Below are 19,011 nucleotides of genomic sequence, written 5' to 3'. Positions count from 1 at the left end.
GAATGTGGGTCGTCTGCCAAAACAGGTGGACACTGAATGCTGAATACAGAGATCTCCTCCAGAGCCCTCCCCAAGCGAGCTCCCGGAGACCTGGAGCCAGACCCTTACCCTCCAGGCAAGGGACTGGAGGGACCTGCCCAGCCCAAAAGGAAAATCCTGAAGATATTGACAGTCCAGGAAGTTTCCAGAACTTGGCCCACCAAGGTCACCTTATAGTGAAACTAAACCAACAAGTACCATCCATGGGCTTATTTTGTTCATTTCTTCAATCACGAGCAGCCAGCCTAAGGTTGCCAAGCATCTGAGGAAAGCCTCTTATAAACAGGGGGAAAAGCAATGTATAGCATTCAGAGACTGCAGAGAGAAGAAAATAATTGTCATTGAAATCTCTAAGAGGCAAGAGGTACCCACAAACCAGGAACAGGAAATTGCCCAGGAAGTCCTGGAGCTGAGTAATAGGAGTTCCAGAAAGAGAAGCAAGAAAGTGGAGGGAAGGAAATTAAAGAAATAATTACATTTCTGACAAATAAAGAATATGAGTTTCCAGATGGAAAGGGCCTGGTGAGTGCTGGCGCAATGGTTGAAATTAGACCCACACAGAGGACTATCAGTGTGAAATTTCAGAACTCTGAGCCAAAAATCTTAAAAAAAAGGAACAGGATGGAGTCTGAAAAAAGAAAAAAAAGAAAAATCTCAAAATCTTCCAGGAATTCCAGATTTTAAGAATGAAATGGGTTCCACACAGAAGCTCTGGAAACAGAGGGTGTCTAGCCTGCTCACCCACGATGGCGGTGGATGGCAGCACATCCTCGCGCTTCTGACGGCAATGATCCCCAACTTTAAATTCTTACTCAGCCAAGCATCAGTCAACCGTGGGGCAGAGCGCAGGATTTCACACACGTTACCTGCCTCCAGCTCTTTCTCAAGAACTCCTGGAGACGCGCTCAACACAGAGGGAAACCAAGAAGGAGGAAGATGAGCAGTCTTGGAAGTGAGGCTCCATCCAGGAGAGGGGCAAGGGCCTGGGGGTCAAGGGAGCCCCCAGGATGATGTGTGTGCCAGGCGTGCAGCCAGTCCAGCTGCGAACAGTGTGACTCGAGGTGTATTGAGAGCTGCCATCTCTGAGATGCCCATGTAAGAACAGGACGCCTGGCAGGCCTGGCCCAGACTCTTGTCCGCACTTGGCTGGTCCTGGTCACAGGCTGATGAGGCCCTCTTTCCCCCACACGGCATGCCCTGCTGCCTGGGCCAGCTGCGGACACTTGGCCCCCTGGCAGCAGTGTCCACCATCACGCTGCTCCTGAGACCTGCACCGAGGGCGCAGTGAGCACGGAAGAAGGAGGACGGAGCAGCCCACGCCCCTGACCGTTTCCTGCTGCCCTGCCAGATGTCCTGGCCCACAGCCTTGCCCTCCGACTTCCCCAGAGGGGACTTTTGCCCGTGCTCCTGGAGGCTGAGGCCAGCCTGTGCCCCAGGGACTCAGCTGGGCTCCACCCGCCCAGGAGTCTTCTTCTAGTCTGGCCATTGTCCCAGCCGGGTGTGCGCCATCTCAGCTGGTCAGACGTCGTCCACGTGAGCGCTCAGGGAAACCTACCCAGGTGGGGTTCGAGAAGCTCTAAAGGAGAGCAAGGGAACGTTCAACCCGAGAGTCAAGGTAGAGGTGCCCTCTGGGTGGGAGCAGGAATCGCCGGAGAAAGCACTGGGGGTCCTGGGACACTGGTAACATTTGTTCATTAACCTGGCAGTGGGCACCCGGCATTCTTTTTATTATTATTATTATTTTTTAATGTTTTTATGTTTTATGTTTTAGCGTATTATGGGGGTACAAATGTTAAGGTTACATATATTGCCCATGCCTCCCACCCCCTCGAGTAAGAGTAAGTGTCCATCCCCCTTATTCTTATTTTAAACTGTACACATATGTTCTATATACATTTCTGCTCGGAATATTTCACAATAAAAAAACAATGTAGACATGTTTGTTATTGTAAAGAGAGGTTTCTGGCTGGGCGCGGTGGCTCACGCCTGTAATCCTAGCACTCTGGGAGGCCGAGACGGGTGGATCCTTGAGCTCAGGAGTTCAAGACCAGCCTGAGCAACAGTGAAACCCCATCTCTACTAAAAATAGAAAGAAAATTAGCTGGACAACTGAAAGTATATAGAAAATATTAGCCGGGCATGGTGGCGCATGCCTGTAGTCCCAGCTACTCGGGAGGCTGAGGCAGGAGGATCGCTTGAGCCCAGGAGTTTGCTGTGAGCCAGGCTGATGCCACGGCACTCTAGCTTAGGGAACAGGGCGAGATTCTGTCTTCAAGAAAAAAAAATGTAAAGAGAGGTTTCTGATTTATTGCAAAGGGCAGAAAACAAGCTACAAAACCATCTCTAGCATGAAGCTGTTCTGGTGAAGGATCACGCGCGTGTGCTTGGAAGACTCAGTGGGTCCGATTGTGCTGTGTCCACGAGGGTTCAGCCCAGAGCATCCTGCCCGCCTACAGTGGGGACGACACAGAGTTCTGGGGTTCTGGAGGAGCTTCCTGGGGTGATGCTGGAGAAGTGATTAGACTTGGACAAGTGGAGATGCCCCGGTGGGGCAAAGAGTGCTCTAGGCAGGGGGAACAGAGTATGCAAAGGCACAGAGGTGGGAAAGGGTGGGGTAATCAGCCCGACTCCAGCTTGGGAGGGCCGCTAGTGCCAGGCCAAAGGCTTGGACTGGATTCTAAGGTAATGGGAGCTGCAGGGGGCCTGAGCAGAGGAGGGGTGTGGTCAGATTACATGGAGCAGCAGGAAGGGACAAGATGGGGGCTAGGGGCCATCGAAGGCCTGTGGCTGCTGCCCAGGGGAGAGACAAAGGCTGTGCCCAAGTTCCAATGGGGTGTGTGGGGACGGAGGGCGGGGAGGCAGACGTGCTAGGGAGGCTGCCAGGGCATCCTCCATCTGCATCAGACTTGAAGCATGGATCCCTCAGGCAGCAACTCACCCCTCTGCCCTGCAGTGTTGTCATCTGTGAAATGGGTATGAGGGCATGAGGGCAGGCTCATTGTGTGCTTGTCCTCAGCCCCTCCCTTTGGCCCTGGTATGCAGCAAGTATTTGGGGACAGAAATCCCTGCTTCCCAGGGTGCCCCATGGGCCTGGAGCCCTGTGCGCAGTAGCAGGGAGGCGGGAGGAAGCCGCACTGCCAATTTGCTGCTCCGCCAAGCCGGGCAGCTCCTTTCCTTACTGGAAGCGGGTGAGGAGGTGAGGGCTGGCAGCCCAGTGGAGGTGTGGCCGCCAGGAACAGCAGGCATGGTGTCTAAGCCAGAATAGTTCTAGGGGCACATGAAATGTTTTGATTTCTTTTAAATCAGAAGAAACAAATGAATAGACTCTACCTGGGAGCCTGGGTTATGCTTCTCTTTAGACCAGTATAGTCAAAACCAGAATGTGTATGTTTGTTTGCTTTTTAATGGAAGAAGGGACCCACAAAGGCAAAAACGCCAGACCCTAGGAAAGTCACACTGTAGCCCTACCTGGTCCTCAAGGAGGCCTGGGGACCGGCCCAGGGAGACGTAGCCACAGTTCTCCCTGGGGTCTGCTTGGGTCCCAGTGGGAGTGAAGGGCTGCCAGCAGAGGGGCCGGATGGGCTCCGGGCTGCAGTAATAAAGCCCCCTGCGGATGGGGAGGGTGGTGCGGAGGCCAGGGGAATGCCAAGTGACCCTGGCAAACGGGAGCCCCCCTCTGGGTTGTGACGATGGCAGACCCCACTTACTGAGCGCCAAGCATCTGCGGGGCGCCCTGCTGCGTTACCACGAGGCATCCTCATCAGCCCCACAAATTGTGTCCATTTTACAGATGAGATGGAGGCCGAGAGAACCAGCCAGAAAGGGGCTGAGCCAGCCCTGGGGCGACAGCTAAAGAAACTGGGGTGCACCCCCAGAAAGGGGGCAGGGCTAGGCAGGAGGACGATCAGGGCTTGTCCCTTCTCTGAGATCTGTCTTGTGCCCCATTTTACAGATGAGAACAGTGAGGCTCCAGCGGAGAAGGGACCTGCCTGGGGACCCTCACCCCTGGGGCTGGCCCGGAGGGCGGCCGTCGAGGGCCACTGTGGGGAGAAGGAGCGAGAGGCCGGCTCTGGGCCCGGGAAGGCAGAGGAGCGTCTTGCGGGCGGCTGAGAGGAGGGAGCTCCGGGCGGGGGACGGGGCGGGGCGGGGCGGGTCCCGGCGGGCGGGGCGGGGCGGGGCGGGCCAGGGGACCGGGGCCACCACCTCCCGCCGCGCAGTGTCCTCTCCCGAGCGTGCCCTCGCCGCTGGTGAGTGGGGGCAGAGGGCCGGGGGTGGGCACGCAGGTGCGACCCCGACAGCGCCCTCCTGCCGGCGCCGGCCAGAGGGGAAACAGAGGCTGGAGCCGCGGGCCGTGACCCGGGGGCGGGGGGGGGGGGAGGAAGGGGGGGACTGGCCGCGGGGCGGCATTCGGGGCTGCCAGGTCAGCGGGAGGGGGCGGCGGGCAGCCGGGCCGGGCCTCCGCGATCGCGGTCGGGGTTACTCGCCGACAGACCCGGGCTGGGGGGTGCGGAGGGGGGACTTGGGCAACGCCACCCCCACCGGCGGCTGGTTCCGCAGGAAGCGCGGCCGCGGGAGGGGCCAGACTCGGTCTCCCGCCCATTCCGCGGATGCGCCAGCCGAGGCGGGGCTCCCCTGAGGATCGCAGGGTGCCTGCGGGACCTCGGGCTCCCGCGCCAGTTGGGACACCCCACTTCGTGCGGGAGGAAGACAGGCCAGCTGGCCGAAGTTTTTTGCCCAAAGCCGGTTAGAGGCCCCGCTGGCCTGAGCACGGGCCCTTCCACCCCGTCCAGTGCTCAGGTGCGCTGAGGCCCGGACAGGGCTTAATGTGGGCAGAGCAAGGGAGCCAGGGCCCAGGCAGGCGGGGGCGTGGGGCTTCCACCGCGACACGGTGCGAGTGCCTGCTCAGCTTCGCCGTGCCCTGGCCTGGCGCCGGCCCTGAGCCCCTCGCGTGGCCCGCGTGGACCTGGTGCCAGCCGTGCGCCTGGGACGCAGGGCGGCGGGGCCGGCCCAAGTTCCAAGACGGTCCCGGGCAGGGAGAGAGTGTCAGAGGAGGCTGTGTGCAGGAAGCAGCTGCCCGGCGCTGGCACACGGTGGGCCCTCCCCGAAGGCGTCTGCCAGGGGGGGCCCGGCACGGTGGCGGGAGGCAGGTCTCCAGTGGCCGTGAAAGGGCGCAGGGGTGGGGGCCGAGCACGCCTCTTGGTGGAGTCTCCGAGTGTGCACGTGGCTGCTGCGAGGAAGGACCCACTCCTGGGCCCCAGGGAGCACTTGGAACTGGGGAAACTGACGCTCAGCAGAGAGAGGAGCCTTTTGCCCAGAACCTGAACCTGATCCCAAATCCCGGTCCTCTGCGGTGCCCCGGGCCTCTGTCTCCCTGGTGTGCGTGTGCTGTGTCGTGTGGTGTGTACACATTTGTGCCTAGCCATGAGGGGCAATGTCCCGCTGCACCTACCACAGACTGTTGACAGTGGGTCCCCAGGGGAGGGGCTTGGGCTGATGTGGGGAGCCTACTTTTACTATATATACTTTGGTGTTTTCATTATTTTATTTTTTAATCTATTTCTTTTCTTTTTTTTGAGGCAGTTTCAGTGTGTTGCCCGGACTAGAGTGCCGTGGCGTCAGCCTAGCTCACAGCAACCTCGAACTCCTGGGCTCAAGCAATCCTCCTGCCTCAGCCTCCCGAGTAGCTGGGACTACTTGGCTAATGTGCCACCATGCCAGGCTAATTTTTCTATGTATTTTTAGTTGGCCAATTAATTTCTTTCTTTCTTTCTTTCTTTTTTTTTTAGTAGAGACAGGGGCTTGCTCTTGCTCAGGCTGGTCTTGAACTCCTGACCTTCAGCGATCCACCCGCCTCGGCCTCCCAGAGTGCTAGGATTACAGGGATGAGCCATGGTGCCCAGCCTGAATCTATTTCTTTTATTTGTGTTTGCTTTTAAGACAATGCCTGGATGTGTTCTCTGTTTTAAAAAGTTGCCATTCTCGATAAAGCAAATTCCCCTTGTCACCCCCACTGTCAGCCCCGCATGCCCCCCCACGACCAGTTGGCTGTGGGTCCTTCCAGACGCGTTGTCTGCTACACTAGTTACTTTCATAATGAAAAAGGTTCATGAGGGTTGTAACGAGGATGATTAGCTGTGAGTCATTGAGGGAAAAAAAGCCCTAAAACAAGTCCCTGGGACAGTGGTGGCTTGAAGGAGAGGCCAGGCTGTGAGAGGCCGCATGCAGCGGGGAGGGTGGGCAGCAGAGGAATGGCACGACTCCTGGCTTCGTTTCTGGGTCACTTAGAAGGAGGTTGGAGAACAGGAAGCTACCCCAAGACCCACTGGCCCAGCCCCCGCTTCACAAATGGGGATACAGAGGCCCAGGAGATGGGACCCCAGGGGCAGCACAGGTCTGGGGTCTCCTGGCCAGGAGTGAAGCCTCACAAGGACTGGAGGTCCTGGGTCCCAGCCTCCGTTGGGGACGGTTTAGATCCCCCAACCCTCAGGCGGGCCGACACGCCTGGGGGCGGGACATTGGCACTGCCGGTGGAGAGAGTGATGCTCTTGGCCCGAGGGAGCCTCTGGCACTGGGCAGAGGGTGGGCGGAGCGGCCTGTGACCCTGTTAGGGATGAGGGAAGAGGGCGAGGGGGCGGTGACATGGCCAACAGGACAGGCCCTGTGGCCCAGGGAGAGGCCAGCAAACTCCCAGCTTCAGGGGAGGGCTGGGGTGGGCTTTGAAGTCACACAGACCCAGAAAGTTCTGTGATGTCTCCCAGCTCAGTTTCCTCATCTGGAAAGTGGGAACAGTAGCTGTGGGAGGAGTGAGCCAGTCTGCCTCCGCTCCTCCCCCCACAGGCCTGCGGCAGCCAGAGTCGGCAAGGCCTGGAACCTTCTGCGTCTGCATCCTGAGCCCCCTACTCTGCCCCGTTCTTGGCCTCTGTCCTGGGGGGCGCTCCCCCGTGAGTGCCCTGGGTCTCCCAGGTGGGACCTTCTGTGCAGGGCATTTTCACCCACTGAGTGTCCAGTGGCTTCCGTGGCTGAGGTGGTCCCAGCCTTGGGTCTGAGCCTTGAGGAGGTAGGTGCGTGGCCCCATAAGCCCTCACTCGCTGGAGTTTTCCCGGGAAGTGTTGCCGTCCCTCCCGTCCTTCCTCGAGCCTCCCCAGGACCCCCTCAAAGTGGGCAGGGCAGCCCGTGCCCACCTGGCTGAGGAGGGAGCTGGGGCCCAGCAGGGAGCTGGGGCTGGGATCACCCAGCAACCTGGGGCAGAGCCGCGGTCTAGAACTCTTACTCGCCTTCTGTGGGGGATAGAACTAAAGGGGAGACGGTGGCTTTGTCCTGTGTCTGAGCCTGAGCCCCGTCCCTGCCATGGGTGATCCCTGGGCACACCCAGCCTGGCCCTGAGTGATTCAGCTTGGTGGGCACCACCCCAGCTACCTGTCCCGCAGCTGGGTGATTCAGGAGTCGGGCAGTCCCTGAAAGACCCCAGGAAGCTCCCTGCCAGGCTCTGTCCACGTGGGGCGTCCGAACTCCCTGTCTTCTGACGCTTGGGCGGGGCAGACACTCTGCTCCCCTTGGCCCAGTCGTAAACACAGCCAGGCGTCAGAAGCGAGCAGCTTGCAGTGGGGGTGGGAGCACGGGGCTCAGACCTGGTTCCAGACCCTGCTCTTTTGCTGTGGCCTTGGGAAAGCCACCAGCCCTCTGTGGCCTTGGTTTGTTCTGTACAGTGCGGGACCAGGATGTTGGTCCTTGAGGCTCCATCAGTGGGGCTACTGGGTCCTGTTGGGGTTTTCCTAGGCATCAAGTGTGTGCCTGGCCTCGCTGGGTGCTGTGGCCAGGTGACATGGGCACTCTTGCCCACAGAAGCATGGGGAGAAGTGCTGCGCGTGCTACGGGGCAGGGAGCCTCCAGCCTGATGCTCAGTGAAGAAGCCAGACACAAAGGCCACCACTGCGTGACTCCATTGGTAGGAAGTGTCGGGATGGGCCAGTTCGCAGGGACAGAACGCAGATGGCTGGCCGCCAGGGCTGGGGAAGGGGAGTGGGCAGTGACTGCTGATGGGGTTTCTTTTGGGGTGATGAAAACGTTCTGGAGCTTGATATAGACGGCGGGTGCACAACATTGGAAATATACTAAATGCTACTGAATTGTGCACTTTAAAATGGTTAGTTTTACATAAGGCGAATTTCGCCTCAATTAAAAAGAAATAGGAGAGCCGGGCGCGGTGGCTCACACCTGCAATCCTAGCACTCTGGGAGGCCGAGGTGGGCGGATTGCTCGAGGTCAGGAGTTCAAAACCAGCCTGAGCAAGAGCGAGACCCCGTCTCTACTATAAATAGAAAGAAATTAATTGGCCAACTAATATATATAGAAAAAATTAGCCGGGCATGGTGGCACATGCCTGTAGTCCCAGCTACTCGGGAGGCTGAGGCAGGAGGATCGCTTGAGCCCAGGAGTATGAGGTTGCTGTGAGCTAGGCTGACGCCACGGCACGGTAGCCCAGGCAACAGAGCGAGACTCTTTCTCAAAAAATAAAAAAGAAATAGGAAAATCCCGATGAGAGTCCCTGAGGGTCTTGGAGCAGGAGTGGTGTGGGGGCGGGGGCGAGGCCCAGAGGGCCTGTGGCAGCAGGTGGAGCTGGGCCTGGGCCGGGGCCAGCGACTGAGCAGCAGGAGGGGCTGACAGGGCTAACAACTGTGGAGCAAAGGTGAGGACTGTGCAATTTCTTGTCCACACCAGGATACTTCTTAAGGTTTAATTTTGACCTAATTTTAGATTTACAGAAAAGTTACAAAAGTAGTACAGAAAGTTCCCATATACTCTCCACCCAGTTTCCCACGAGAACAGTTGTCACAGCCCGGAACCAACACCCCGCACCAACATCCAGCAGTGTCGCCCTGGCCCGAATTGCACCGTTGCCCGCCAGGCTCCGTCTGCCCCCAGCGTCCCACCCGGGCTCCCACGCTGCACCTAGTTGCTTTTTTCCTTTCATCGCCTGCAGTCCCTGACGATTCCCTCATCTTGGTCCTTCATGAGCTTTACCTTTTTTTTTTTTTTGAGACAGGGTACAGGGTCTCTATGACCCAGGGTGGAGTGTAGTGGTGTCATTCATAGCTCACTGCAGCCTCCAACTCCTGGGCTCAGCAATCCTCCTGCCTCAGCCTCCCGAGTAGCTGGGACTACAGGTTCGTGCCACCACACCTGGCTATGTTTTTATTTTTTGTAGAGATGGGGTCTCACTGTTGCCTGGTCTGGAACTCCTGGGCTCAAGTGACCCTCCAGCCCCGGCCTCCCAAAGTGCTGGGATTCCAGGCCAGTGCCGGGCAACGGTGACACTTTTGAGGGGTGCTGGTGTGCGGGTCGGTCCCTGTGCAGCGTGTTCCTCCTGAGGCTTCTCCGGAGCGGACTGGCAGATGCCACAGAGCGTGTGTCCACTTCCGTGAATGGTATCAAGGGGAGGGTGATGGCCATGTGTCTCATGCTGGTGGCATTAACCTTGACCACCTAAAAAGGGACCCTTGTGAGATTGAGAGTGGCTATCAGTGTGGGCCTCGGCAGGGCACATGCTGGGAAAGGCACGTGTGGTCACTCTGGCCTGGCACAGTTCCAGGGGAGGCCCAGCACCGAGCGTGGCTCGTCACGGTTCTCCGGATCGCGGCACTTTGCATCTGTTGAACGGGCAGACCAGGGCTTAGTCCCCCGTGCACAGAGGAGCAGCAGGCTAAGGTGTCCCCAGCTTGCTTGAGGTGACACAGTGGCAAGCTGAGCTGCCTGGCTCTTCTCAGGGCTCCGGGCCCAGAGCTCCGTGTACACTTGGCAGCAGCACAGGGCTGGGGCCTCTGACCCCGCCCCCACCTGGCGAGCAGTTAGGTGCATCATGGGAGCCGGAGGGCAGGGTGGGAGGGAGGGGGGAGAACACAGGAACATCCACTGACTGCGCCCGTGTCACATGACCAGCTCCCAGCAATGTTCATCACCTCCCGTTCATCAGTGCTGAAACCCTGGTGGGTGGGGTAACTGTCCCCATTCAACAGGTGTGAAAACTGAGGCCCAGGAAGGGGATCATTGTAAATGGCAGTGCCAGAACCTGCTGAATGCCTCAATCTCTGCTTGTTCCCCCCCTTCCCCCTTTTTTTTTTGAGACAGAGTCTCACTCTGTTGCCCTGGCTAGAGTGCTGTGGCCTCATCCTAGCTCACAGCAACCTCAAACTCCTACGATCCTCCTGCCTTAGCCTCCCGAGTAGCTGGGCATGTGCCACCATGCGCAGCTAATTTTCTACATATTTTTAGTTGTCTAGCTAATTTCTTTCTATTTTTTTAGTAGAGACAGGGTCTGGCTCTTGCTCAGGCTGGTCTCGAACTCCTGAGCTCAAAGGATCCATCTACCTCGGCCTCCCATAGTGCTAGGATTACAGGTGTGAGCCACCACGCCTGGCTACTGCTTGTTCCTTTTAAAATAATGCTCCTTGGAGGCTGGGTGTGGTGGCTCACACCTGTAATCCCAGCACTTTGGGAGGCCGGGGCTGGAGGGTCACTTAAGCCCAGGAGTTCCAGACCAGGCAACAGTGAGACCCCTATCTCTACAAAAAATAAAAACATAGCCAGGTGTGGTGGCACAAACCTGTAGTCCCAGCTACTCGGGAGGCGGAGGCAGGAGGATTGCTGAGCCCAGGAGTTGGAGGCCGCAGTGAGCTGTGATCTCACTATTGCAGTCTAGCCAGGGCGACAGAGCAAGACTTTGTATCAGGGAAAAAAAAAATCAAAATGATATAATGCTCTTTTTAGACATTTCGGAAAACAAGTAATATAATGAACATGCCATCATAAATCCTGCTGCCGAGGGCGAGTTTTAGAACCCCGAGCTCCCCGCTGGCGGAGAGGCCGTGGGCAGATGCCGCCTCGGCCCGCAGCTCGCGTCTGTCTGGATAGACGGCGCAGCCCGCGTGTGCGGCAGGGTTGCCGTCCGGGCTGGAGCTCTGCGGGCCGGCACTCGGCCTTTCCCAGGGAACACCCGCTATCTGGTTACGACCGCTGCTCAAATCACGCGTTGGTTACAATTTTAAAAATGCACGTTCATGTTAATCTACTTTTTGCTAAAGTTAGCATCATCCTGGAGGCAGCGTTACATTTTGCTTTCCTCACTATTTGTTATGTTGAGAACAATCTTTGCATCTTTACACAGTCTTCAAAAACTTGATTTGGGCATTGACCAGTCTTTAATAGTTCCCAGTTTGGGCACTGAGGTGGCTTCTGTGTGTCACTGAGCCCCGTGGAGTCCCAGGCCAGCAGCGGCCCTGCTCCTCGGTGCAGCCTTTGCCCTTTGCCCTTTGCCCTTTGCCTCTACTGCCCCGGAGTCAGCAGCCCCCTGGCTCCATCTGCTCCCGTCTGACCACCCCCACCCCCACAGTCCACGCTCAGCCGCCTCCTTCTCCCCCTGGACTGCCCTGCCGTCTCGTGCCCTGAGGGGAACGTGCCCCCTGTGCTCCCCGTCCCAGTCGGGTGCCCTTCTGAAGTCTGTGCCTCCGGGGCCGCCCTCAGGCCCCCAGCAGGCCTCGCTGTGAGTCGGCCGAACCGAATCAGGCTGCGCATCTCCCAGAAGAACAGGCGCCCCCCGACTCCCCAGCGAGGCTCAGCGTGCATTAGTGGGAGCTCAGCCCCTCGTTCTGTGATGTCAGGGTGGGAGCAGCTTTGCGACAGTGCTGTGCGCCCCAGGCAGGCTGCTGTCCCTCTCTGGTGCACAGGGCCGGGCGGCGGTTTAGGGTGGGTGTGTGGGGTGGGGAAGAGACACTGTGTGCAGGGATGCTCTCTGATGCTGCACACTGGGCTGGGCCCAAGGCAGGCGGTGTCCATGTCCCACTTTACAGAGGGGGAAACTGAGGCCCACAGAGTTGAAGTGAAGAGGGCTGGCTGAGCTGCAGGGTCTCCCTAGTGTGGGGGGTCCCAACTGTCCTTGAGTGAGGAGGGAGGGGTCGCTGCCAGGAGACTCAGCGAGAAGGTGAGGGGCAGCGGGGCAGGAGCGGGGGCGGGAGTGGGGTGCTGCGGGGCTCCTGGCCAGGGTGGGGCAGGGGAGGATGGAGATGGGCTCCCTCAGCCGCTCCTGCCTCACCCATCCCTGTACCTCCGATCCGGCCGTGGGCGGCAGGCCTCTCAGTGACGCCTGACCCTGTAGGGACTCAGGGCGTTCTCGCCCCACCCCGCCTTCTCTTTCAGAGCTTTCCCGAACAGCAGCCGCCGCAGTCATGGCCCCGCCTTGGGTGCCCGCCGTGGGCTTCACGCTGGCGCCCAGCCTGGGCGGCTTCCTGGGCTCCCACTTTGTCCGCGGCGAGGGCCTGCGCTGGTACGCGGGCCTGCAGAAGCCCTCGTGGCACCCGCCCCGCTGGTCGCTGGGCCCCATCTGGGGCACGCTCTACTCGGCCATGGGGTAGGTGGAGCGGGCCGTGGGGTAGGTGGAGAGGGCCATGGGGGTAGGTGGAGCGGGCCGTGGGGTAGGTGGAGCGGGCCGTGGGGTAGGTGGAGAGGGCCATGGGGGTAGGTGGAGCGGGCCGTGGGGTAGGTGGAGAGGGCCGTGGGGGTAGGTGGAGCGGGCCGTGGGGCCGTGGGGTAGGTGGAGCGGGCCGTGGGGTAGGTGGAGAGGGCCGTGGGGTAGGTGGAGAGGGCCGTGGGGTAGGTGGAGCGGGCCGTGGGGTAGGTGGAGCGGGCCGTGGGGTAGGTGGAGAGGGCCGTGGGGTAGGTGGAGAGGGCCGTGGGGTAGGTGGAGAGGGCCGTGGGGTAGGTGGAGCGGGCCGTGGGGTAGGTGGAGAGGGCCGTGGGGGTAGGTGGAGCGGGCCGTGGGGCCGTGGGGTAGGTGGAGCGGGCCGTGGGGTAGGTGGAGAGGGCCGTGGGGTAGGTGGAGCGGGCCGTGGGCAGCGGCTCGGCTCCCAGCGGCCGTGGGCAAGTTGGGGCGGGGAAGCCGGGCCGTCGGTTGCACAAGAACTTTTTCCTCCTGGGCCTCTGGGGAGGGTGGGCCGGACGCTCACCCCACACGGGCATCCTGGCCACGATCACAGCTGCAGGCTGCGCTGGCTCAGAGAGCAAAGGTCGCTGTGGGCCGCTACAGGGCTCCTGCCAAGATAAATAACGGCTGCCCGGACAGGACCGGCAGTGAGTGGCTGCTCTCACCGAGCCCCTGCTGGGGCCGGGCTTATCTTGGTTAACTCTCACGCCCCCCATTGGACAAGGGACCTGCCAAGGGCGCAGGGAGGACCCTGCAGGAGCCCTCTCAGGCCTCAGTCTGGCCCACAGTCCCCTGTGACTTGCCCCTGGCGGCTGCGTCAGGGACCACACCCAGGAGCCCCGTCAGCCTCCGGCTGTCCCGGAATGTCCCTGCGTCCTGGCTCTGTGCCGGCCCCGTGCAGGGTGGCAGGCAGCAGGCACCCCGGGGCGGCTAGCAGGAGCCTGGCCGGGGCCAGGCGCTCTGATGGCAGTAGGACCCTGAAACCTGGGTGTCACCTGGGCACCCCCCACCCCACTGGCACAGCCCCTGCCCAGCCAGGCTCCCGCAGGCCCCCGCCTTCTCATCCCCCGTCCTGGCCCTGGCACCACTGTTTCTGCCTCAACCAGCCCCGGCCTCTGGGCCTCCCCCTCGGCCTCCCTCCACCATCCAGATTGTAACAGCACAATCCTGGCCCCAGGTGCTCTTTGGTGGCACCTTTGGAGCCTCCCTGTGGCCCGAATGAGGTCACACCCCTTGGGTAGTGGGTGGGAGCCCGGGCGCTGGCCCCAGGCCGCTGGCTTCACATCCTGGCTTTCTCCACCGATTGCCCGCCGGGAGATCTCTGTGCTTCAGTGTCCTTACTGTAAAGCAGTAATAGCTCGCTCACCTCGTGGCACTCATGGGGATGCAGTGAGTGGATGCTCGGAAGGTGCTAGAACAGTGCCTGTGCTGTGCAGGTGCTGGGGGCGTCAGCGGTTCTCGGTGGGGTTATTGCTGCCCTGGTGTTAACAGCTCCCACGGCCAGTCTGCCACCTGCCTCCCCAGCCCCTCAGCCCTCACCCTGAGGTCAGACTGATTCAGGCTCTTGCATCTGCCTCTAAGCCTTCGCATATCCTATTTCCTCCTGCTGGCAAACTCCTACTCATCCTCTAAGGCCCAGCCCATATGTGCCCTCCTCTGCGTAGGGCCCCAACTGGGTGAAGATCCTCCTCTTTACCTGCACGCCCCATGTGCTTCCCATCCATAGCGCTGATGATAACAATGGCAAGTATTTATGGAGGGTCCCATGTGCCAGGGACCGCACAAAGTGCTGCCAGCATGTTAACTCGAATCCCCACGGCAATGCTATGAGGAACGAAGGCCCAGAGAGGTCAAGCAACTTCCCTGAGATCACACAGCAGTCAGTGGCAGGGTGTGCCTGGGCCATCACTGTGTCGTCCCAGAGGTGAGCGAGGCTCCTGGCCTTCTTCCCAGTGGTGCCCTGACCTGCTGCCTCTGTTTCAGGTACGGCTCCTACATGGTCTGGAAAGAGCTGGGGGGCTTCTCGGAAGAGGCAGTGGTTCCCCTCGGCCTGTACGCCGGGCAGCTGGCCCTGAACTGGGCATGGCCCCCCATCTTCTTCGGCGCCCGACAGATGGGTTGGGTAAGTGTGGCGTTGGCCTGTGTCCCTGGCCCCTGTGGTCATGTCCGAGACAGGGTCTGCATGTAAAGGTGGGGGAGGGGAGGCTCACGGTCAGATGCCTCTGGGAGCTCCTAGCAGGCTGGTGACACCCGGAGGAAGCAGGCCGGACACTGGTCCCCGACCACTTAAGTGTCAGAGCCTCTTCTAAAAAGCGTCTTGCTGGGTCCGCGGAGTGGCGTCCACGCTGCAGGGGTGTGGCCCCTCGCTGGCACCTGGCAGTTTGCAGCGAGGGTCTGTTTGGGCCTTGCAGTGACGCTGGGAGTGCAGGGAGGGGAAGGGACGTGTGAGGCCCCCGGTCACCCCCCCCACTCCTGGGCACGTTGTGTCCACCTCCCACATGGCCGCACACCACCCATGTGGCTCGGGTCAGGCGGGAGTGACTGTTTGACAGATGAGGACGGGAGGATGAGGCGGGGAGGGGCTGGGCTGGTGGTCAGGGCGGAATGCGGCTTCCATGAGGCTCTGTCTCCTGCGTCCGGCCGGCAGGTGGGCAGCTGGGGAACATGGAGCCTCAGGCCCCCTGTCCCTTCTCCCCCGTGTCTCCGCAGGCCCTGGTGGACCTTCTGCTGACCAGTGGGGTGGCGGTGGCCACAGCTGTGGCCTGGCACCAGGTGAGCCCACCAGCCGCCCGCCTGCTCTACCCCTACCTGGCCTGGCTGGCCTTCGCGACCACGCTCAACTACTGCGTATGGCGGGACAACCGCGGCCGGCGTGGGGGCCGGCGGGGCCAGGAGTGAGTGCCCAGCCCGCCAGGACCGTGGCCGGTGCCAGCAGGTGTCGTTGGTGGCTGTCACGAGTTCAGAGCCACCAGGCCTGCTGCTCTGTCCCGGTCTCAGCCCAGGGGGCAGCACAGCTTCCGAGATGGTCCGGGCCGAGCCCCCGAGTGCGGACGGGCCCTGCACTTTCTGCACTGCTCAGCACTCTGAGAACGTGGGATTTTATAAGCCAAATAAAGTGTTTAACTTCTGTACAGTGGCCTTTTTACCCGGGCAGGACGCTGGCCGTGGGGAGGCAGGAGTCGGGGCCACGCGGGCTGTTGGGTCCGTCTAGGCTGCAGGACCCAGACGAAGCTGGGCCCCACTGGGGCTGCCCCACGCCTGCTCGGGACCCTCGCAAGACCCCCAGAGAGCTGAGGTGGGAGCGGCAGGACACTGGCCGGCTCGTGTCGCTGCCCGGCTGGCACACACAGGCGGGGCTGTGGGCCTCAACCCAGGGAGGGGTCCTGTCTGCTCCCAGGCACTGGGCCTCGGCTCTGAACAGCTGGGCCACAGCCAGAGTCCGATGCCCAGCTCTGCCCAGACCCCGAGCAGGGCCCTCAACTGGTCTTGCCCGCAGCGGAGCTGGGGACACCGACTGACCCTTCCGCTGGGTGCCCAGACTCATGCCAGCTGCAGCCCACCGGGGACGGCCCCACACACACCCAGTCACAGGAGGGAGGTGTCAGAGGTTCAAACCCAGCAGATGGGGCCTCCTTGCTGGCCCGGACTTGCCCAGGTTTGGAGGTATCACTCCGGACGTGCCCCTCGTCCTGGCTTTGAATTGGGTGACCCTCGACCTCTGCAGGCAGCTGTTGGGGGTAAACGAGCCAGGCAAAGCGCCTGGCACACAAGCAGCCTACTGCTGGGACAAGGGCGCTCCTGCCTGGTCCCTGTCGCCACACCCTGTGCCGCACCTGGCACACGGCTGCAGAGGCACAGGGCCCCTGCCCCTCGGCCGGGCTGGCCTGCGGCGCCTTCCGAGGTTGGTTTTCAGTGGTGAAAGTGAGTTGATCCAAACCGGCAGAATGTGCACGGTCTCCCTTACCACCCGCCAGGACCTCCCACTGCACGTGCAGAGTGACCGATGTTAGCAAGCTCGGGGAGAGGAGCGAGGACAGGGGCCACATTCCTCTGAGAGAAGGGCTCCGTCCAGGGGCCGCCGCGAAGAGCCGAGCCCCGAGCCCGGCCTCTCCTGGCTCGCCTGCGGGAGAGGATGCCCAGCAGGCCACGCCCTGCGGGAATCCAGCAGCGTCTTGGCGAGACTCCGCCGACCCGGCCAGCCACACCGCTCGGCGGTGCGGAGGGGCCTCGTGGGGACCCTGCGTGCATGCGTGCTTCTTCCTCACTTGTTTCTCAAGTTCTCCAGGGTGTCGGAGCTCCGTCCCCGCAGAGCTCCGTGCAGACGCGTGTCCGGCACCCGGGGCGGAGGCCTCGCCAGCAAGGGCTCCAGGGCTTGTGCCCCTCCCCTGCTCCTGCGCACCTTGTGGCCTTGTGAGCATGCGCGGTCCCCGCAGGGCTCGGGGGCTCTCAGGGTGTCACGGGGCACCCTCGTGCGTACCAGACGTTCAGGGCAAGTGCACACGAGACTCTTGGGGTCTTTCCAGGACTGTTCCTCTTCCTCGAGGCCGTGTTGCCACGCCGCGCACTCGCGGGCCTGCTCGCCTCTGGTGAGACCCCACGTGCCCCTCCTGGCCACGGAACACGCGTGCCACAGAAACACCCTGGAAAGGGGCAGGAGAAGCCATCGCGCCGTTTTGCCTGCCAGCTTTCTACTAACAGCCTCCTGACGCTCTCCCCATTCGTAACAGATGGTGCTACCTCCTTTTCTAAGCTGTGGTCGCCTTGGGGACTTCAGGGTCCTGACAGGTTCACGGTGGTTTTAATATGAAATCCACACCCCACAGACCGGTTGAGCCCTTCTGGTCTGCTCTCCTGCCTCGAGCCACCGCACAGTGAGGTCCCAAACTGTGCACTTGGGTCCCCTGCTAGCAGACTGGCCACAGAGGGCCCGGCCGGCCGGGTGGCAGCACAGAAGCAGCCGTGACCTTAGGAGTCTGTCAAAAGCGTCAGTTCAGTGGCCGGCCACCCCGGGCTGGGCAGGGAGAGAAACTGACTCCCCTGCAGTGAGATGCCACAGTACGTTGGTGCTTTGACAAAAGACCCACGACCTGCGGGTGTATGTACGTCCATAGGGGCCACTGGGACATGTTGTAAGTCTCACTGTCAACAGCTCGAGCTCCGCCTTTTGATTTCTCCTGCCTCGCTCTGTGGGACTTTGGTACCCTCACCTTCACTACCCGGGCTCTCCCCAGTCAACTCCAAATGGCCAACGCCGACTAATTCTGGCTTCTGATGCATTCTTTTTTTTTTTTTGAGACAAGAGTCTCACTCTCTTGCCAAGACTAGAGTGCCATGGTGTCAGCCTAGCTCACAGCAACCTCAAACTCCTGGGCTCAAGCGATCCTCCTGCCTCAGCCTCCAGAGTAGCTGGGACTACAGGCATGCTACCACCATGCTCAGCTAATTTTTTCTATGTACTTTTAGTTGTTTGGCTAATGTATTTCTATTTGTGATAGAGACCGGGTCTTGCTCTTGCTCAGGCTGGTCTTGAACTGAGCTTGAGCGATCCTCCTGCCTCGGCCTCCCAGAGTGCCGGGATTACAGGCGTGAGCCACCGTGCCTGGCCATTCTGATGCATTTTTAACACAGAAAGTTCCAAGCGTGCAAGAGAGTTCCAGGAGTTAGTATTTAGTGGGATAAGCACCATCTCCACGGCAACTGTCTCAGCCCGGGGCCTGGGGCTCATGGCCCTCCCTGGGGGGTTGTCCGCGTGCACCAGACAGCGGTGCCAGGACCTCTGGGGACGGAGAAAAGCACGTCTAGCCTCAGGCATAGCCTGGACCACGTGGTCCTGACTCCAGGGGCTGTCCCTGCCCACTCGTGGGCTTCGGGTTTTAGCTGCACGGGGGGCAGGCCAGGGCAGCACCCCAGCCAGGCTCTGGACAAGCAGCGCTGCGTGGGCGTCCTCCCGAGGGGCACCCCGCTAGGGTGGCTCAAGAGAAGCCCCATCTTGCAGGCCGCTCCCCCTTCCGAGTTGTACCCTCTCAGCCCACCAGGTGGCGCCGCTGCCGCCTGCCCACAGCGTCCCTGCCCTAGCCCTCACGCCCAAGAGGAGTTGGGGTCTCTTATTCTCGTCTCCACCCCAGCTCAACGCAGGGAGAACGCCAGGGCCGCCGGGGCTCCTGGGCAGTGGTGGTGGACCTGGCACAGGGTTCAGCCCCCTATAGCTTGGAATTTCCCGCCGCTGGGAAATCACAATTTGGGGTGGGACTCTGAGGTCTAAATGCCATCTTTTCTTCTGTGGCTTCCCAAAGTGACATCTGGTATTTTGGGGGTTTTCGGCAACGGCAGGGGAAACAGCTGCCACACCAGGCCCAGCCCATGGCTCCCGGGCCCCAGAGAGACAGGAGGGCAGGCGTGGGAGAAGGCGTCCTTTATTGCAGCACACAATCCAGCGGGAGGGACCGCAGCGCAGCAGTGCTCCCAGGGAAACAGGCGGGCGCTGCCCTCCAGCTGCGGTC

The 19,011-nt window shown here is 60.7% G+C and overlaps 1 protein-coding gene across 1 annotated transcript; it reads left to right on the top strand.

Annotated features, from left to right (window-relative positions):
- The first annotated feature begins 4,190 nt into the window (after positions 1-4,190).
- On the top strand, positions 4,191-15,640 carry TSPO (translocator protein). The gene is made up of 4 exons (XM_076006933.1): positions 4,191-4,286; positions 12,229-12,439; positions 14,495-14,633; positions 15,221-15,640. Exons 2-4 carry the CDS (start codon positions 12,258-12,260, stop codon positions 15,407-15,409), a joined length of 510 nt encoding a protein of 169 aa, XP_075863048.1. The 5' UTR covers positions 4,191-4,286; positions 12,229-12,257; the 3' UTR covers positions 15,410-15,640.
- Positions 15,641-19,011: the final 3,371 nt, after the last annotated feature.

This window comes from Microcebus murinus, chromosome 10 (assembly GCF_040939455.1).
Source record: "Microcebus murinus isolate Inina chromosome 10, M.murinus_Inina_mat1.0, whole genome shotgun sequence".
Taxonomy (NCBI): Eukaryota; Metazoa; Chordata; class Mammalia; order Primates; family Cheirogaleidae; genus Microcebus; species Microcebus murinus.
Note: the sequence above shows the minus strand (reverse complement) of the source record. Positions and strands in the feature narration are given on the sequence as shown.

Bases quoted from the DNA above. Each gene is read 5' to 3' on its own strand.
- TSPO (XM_076006933.1), top strand. From the start codon at position 12,258: ATGGCCCCGCCTTGGGTGCCCGCCGTGGGCTTCACGCTGGCGCCCAGC. The intron at 12,440-14,494 runs GTAGGTGGAGCG...CCTCTGTTTCAG, and splicing joins ACGCTCTACTCGGCCATGGG to GTACGGCTCCTACATGGTCT. The intron at 14,634-15,220 runs GTAAGTGTGGCG...GTGTCTCCGCAG, and splicing joins GCGCCCGACAGATGGGTTGG to GCCCTGGTGGACCTTCTGCT.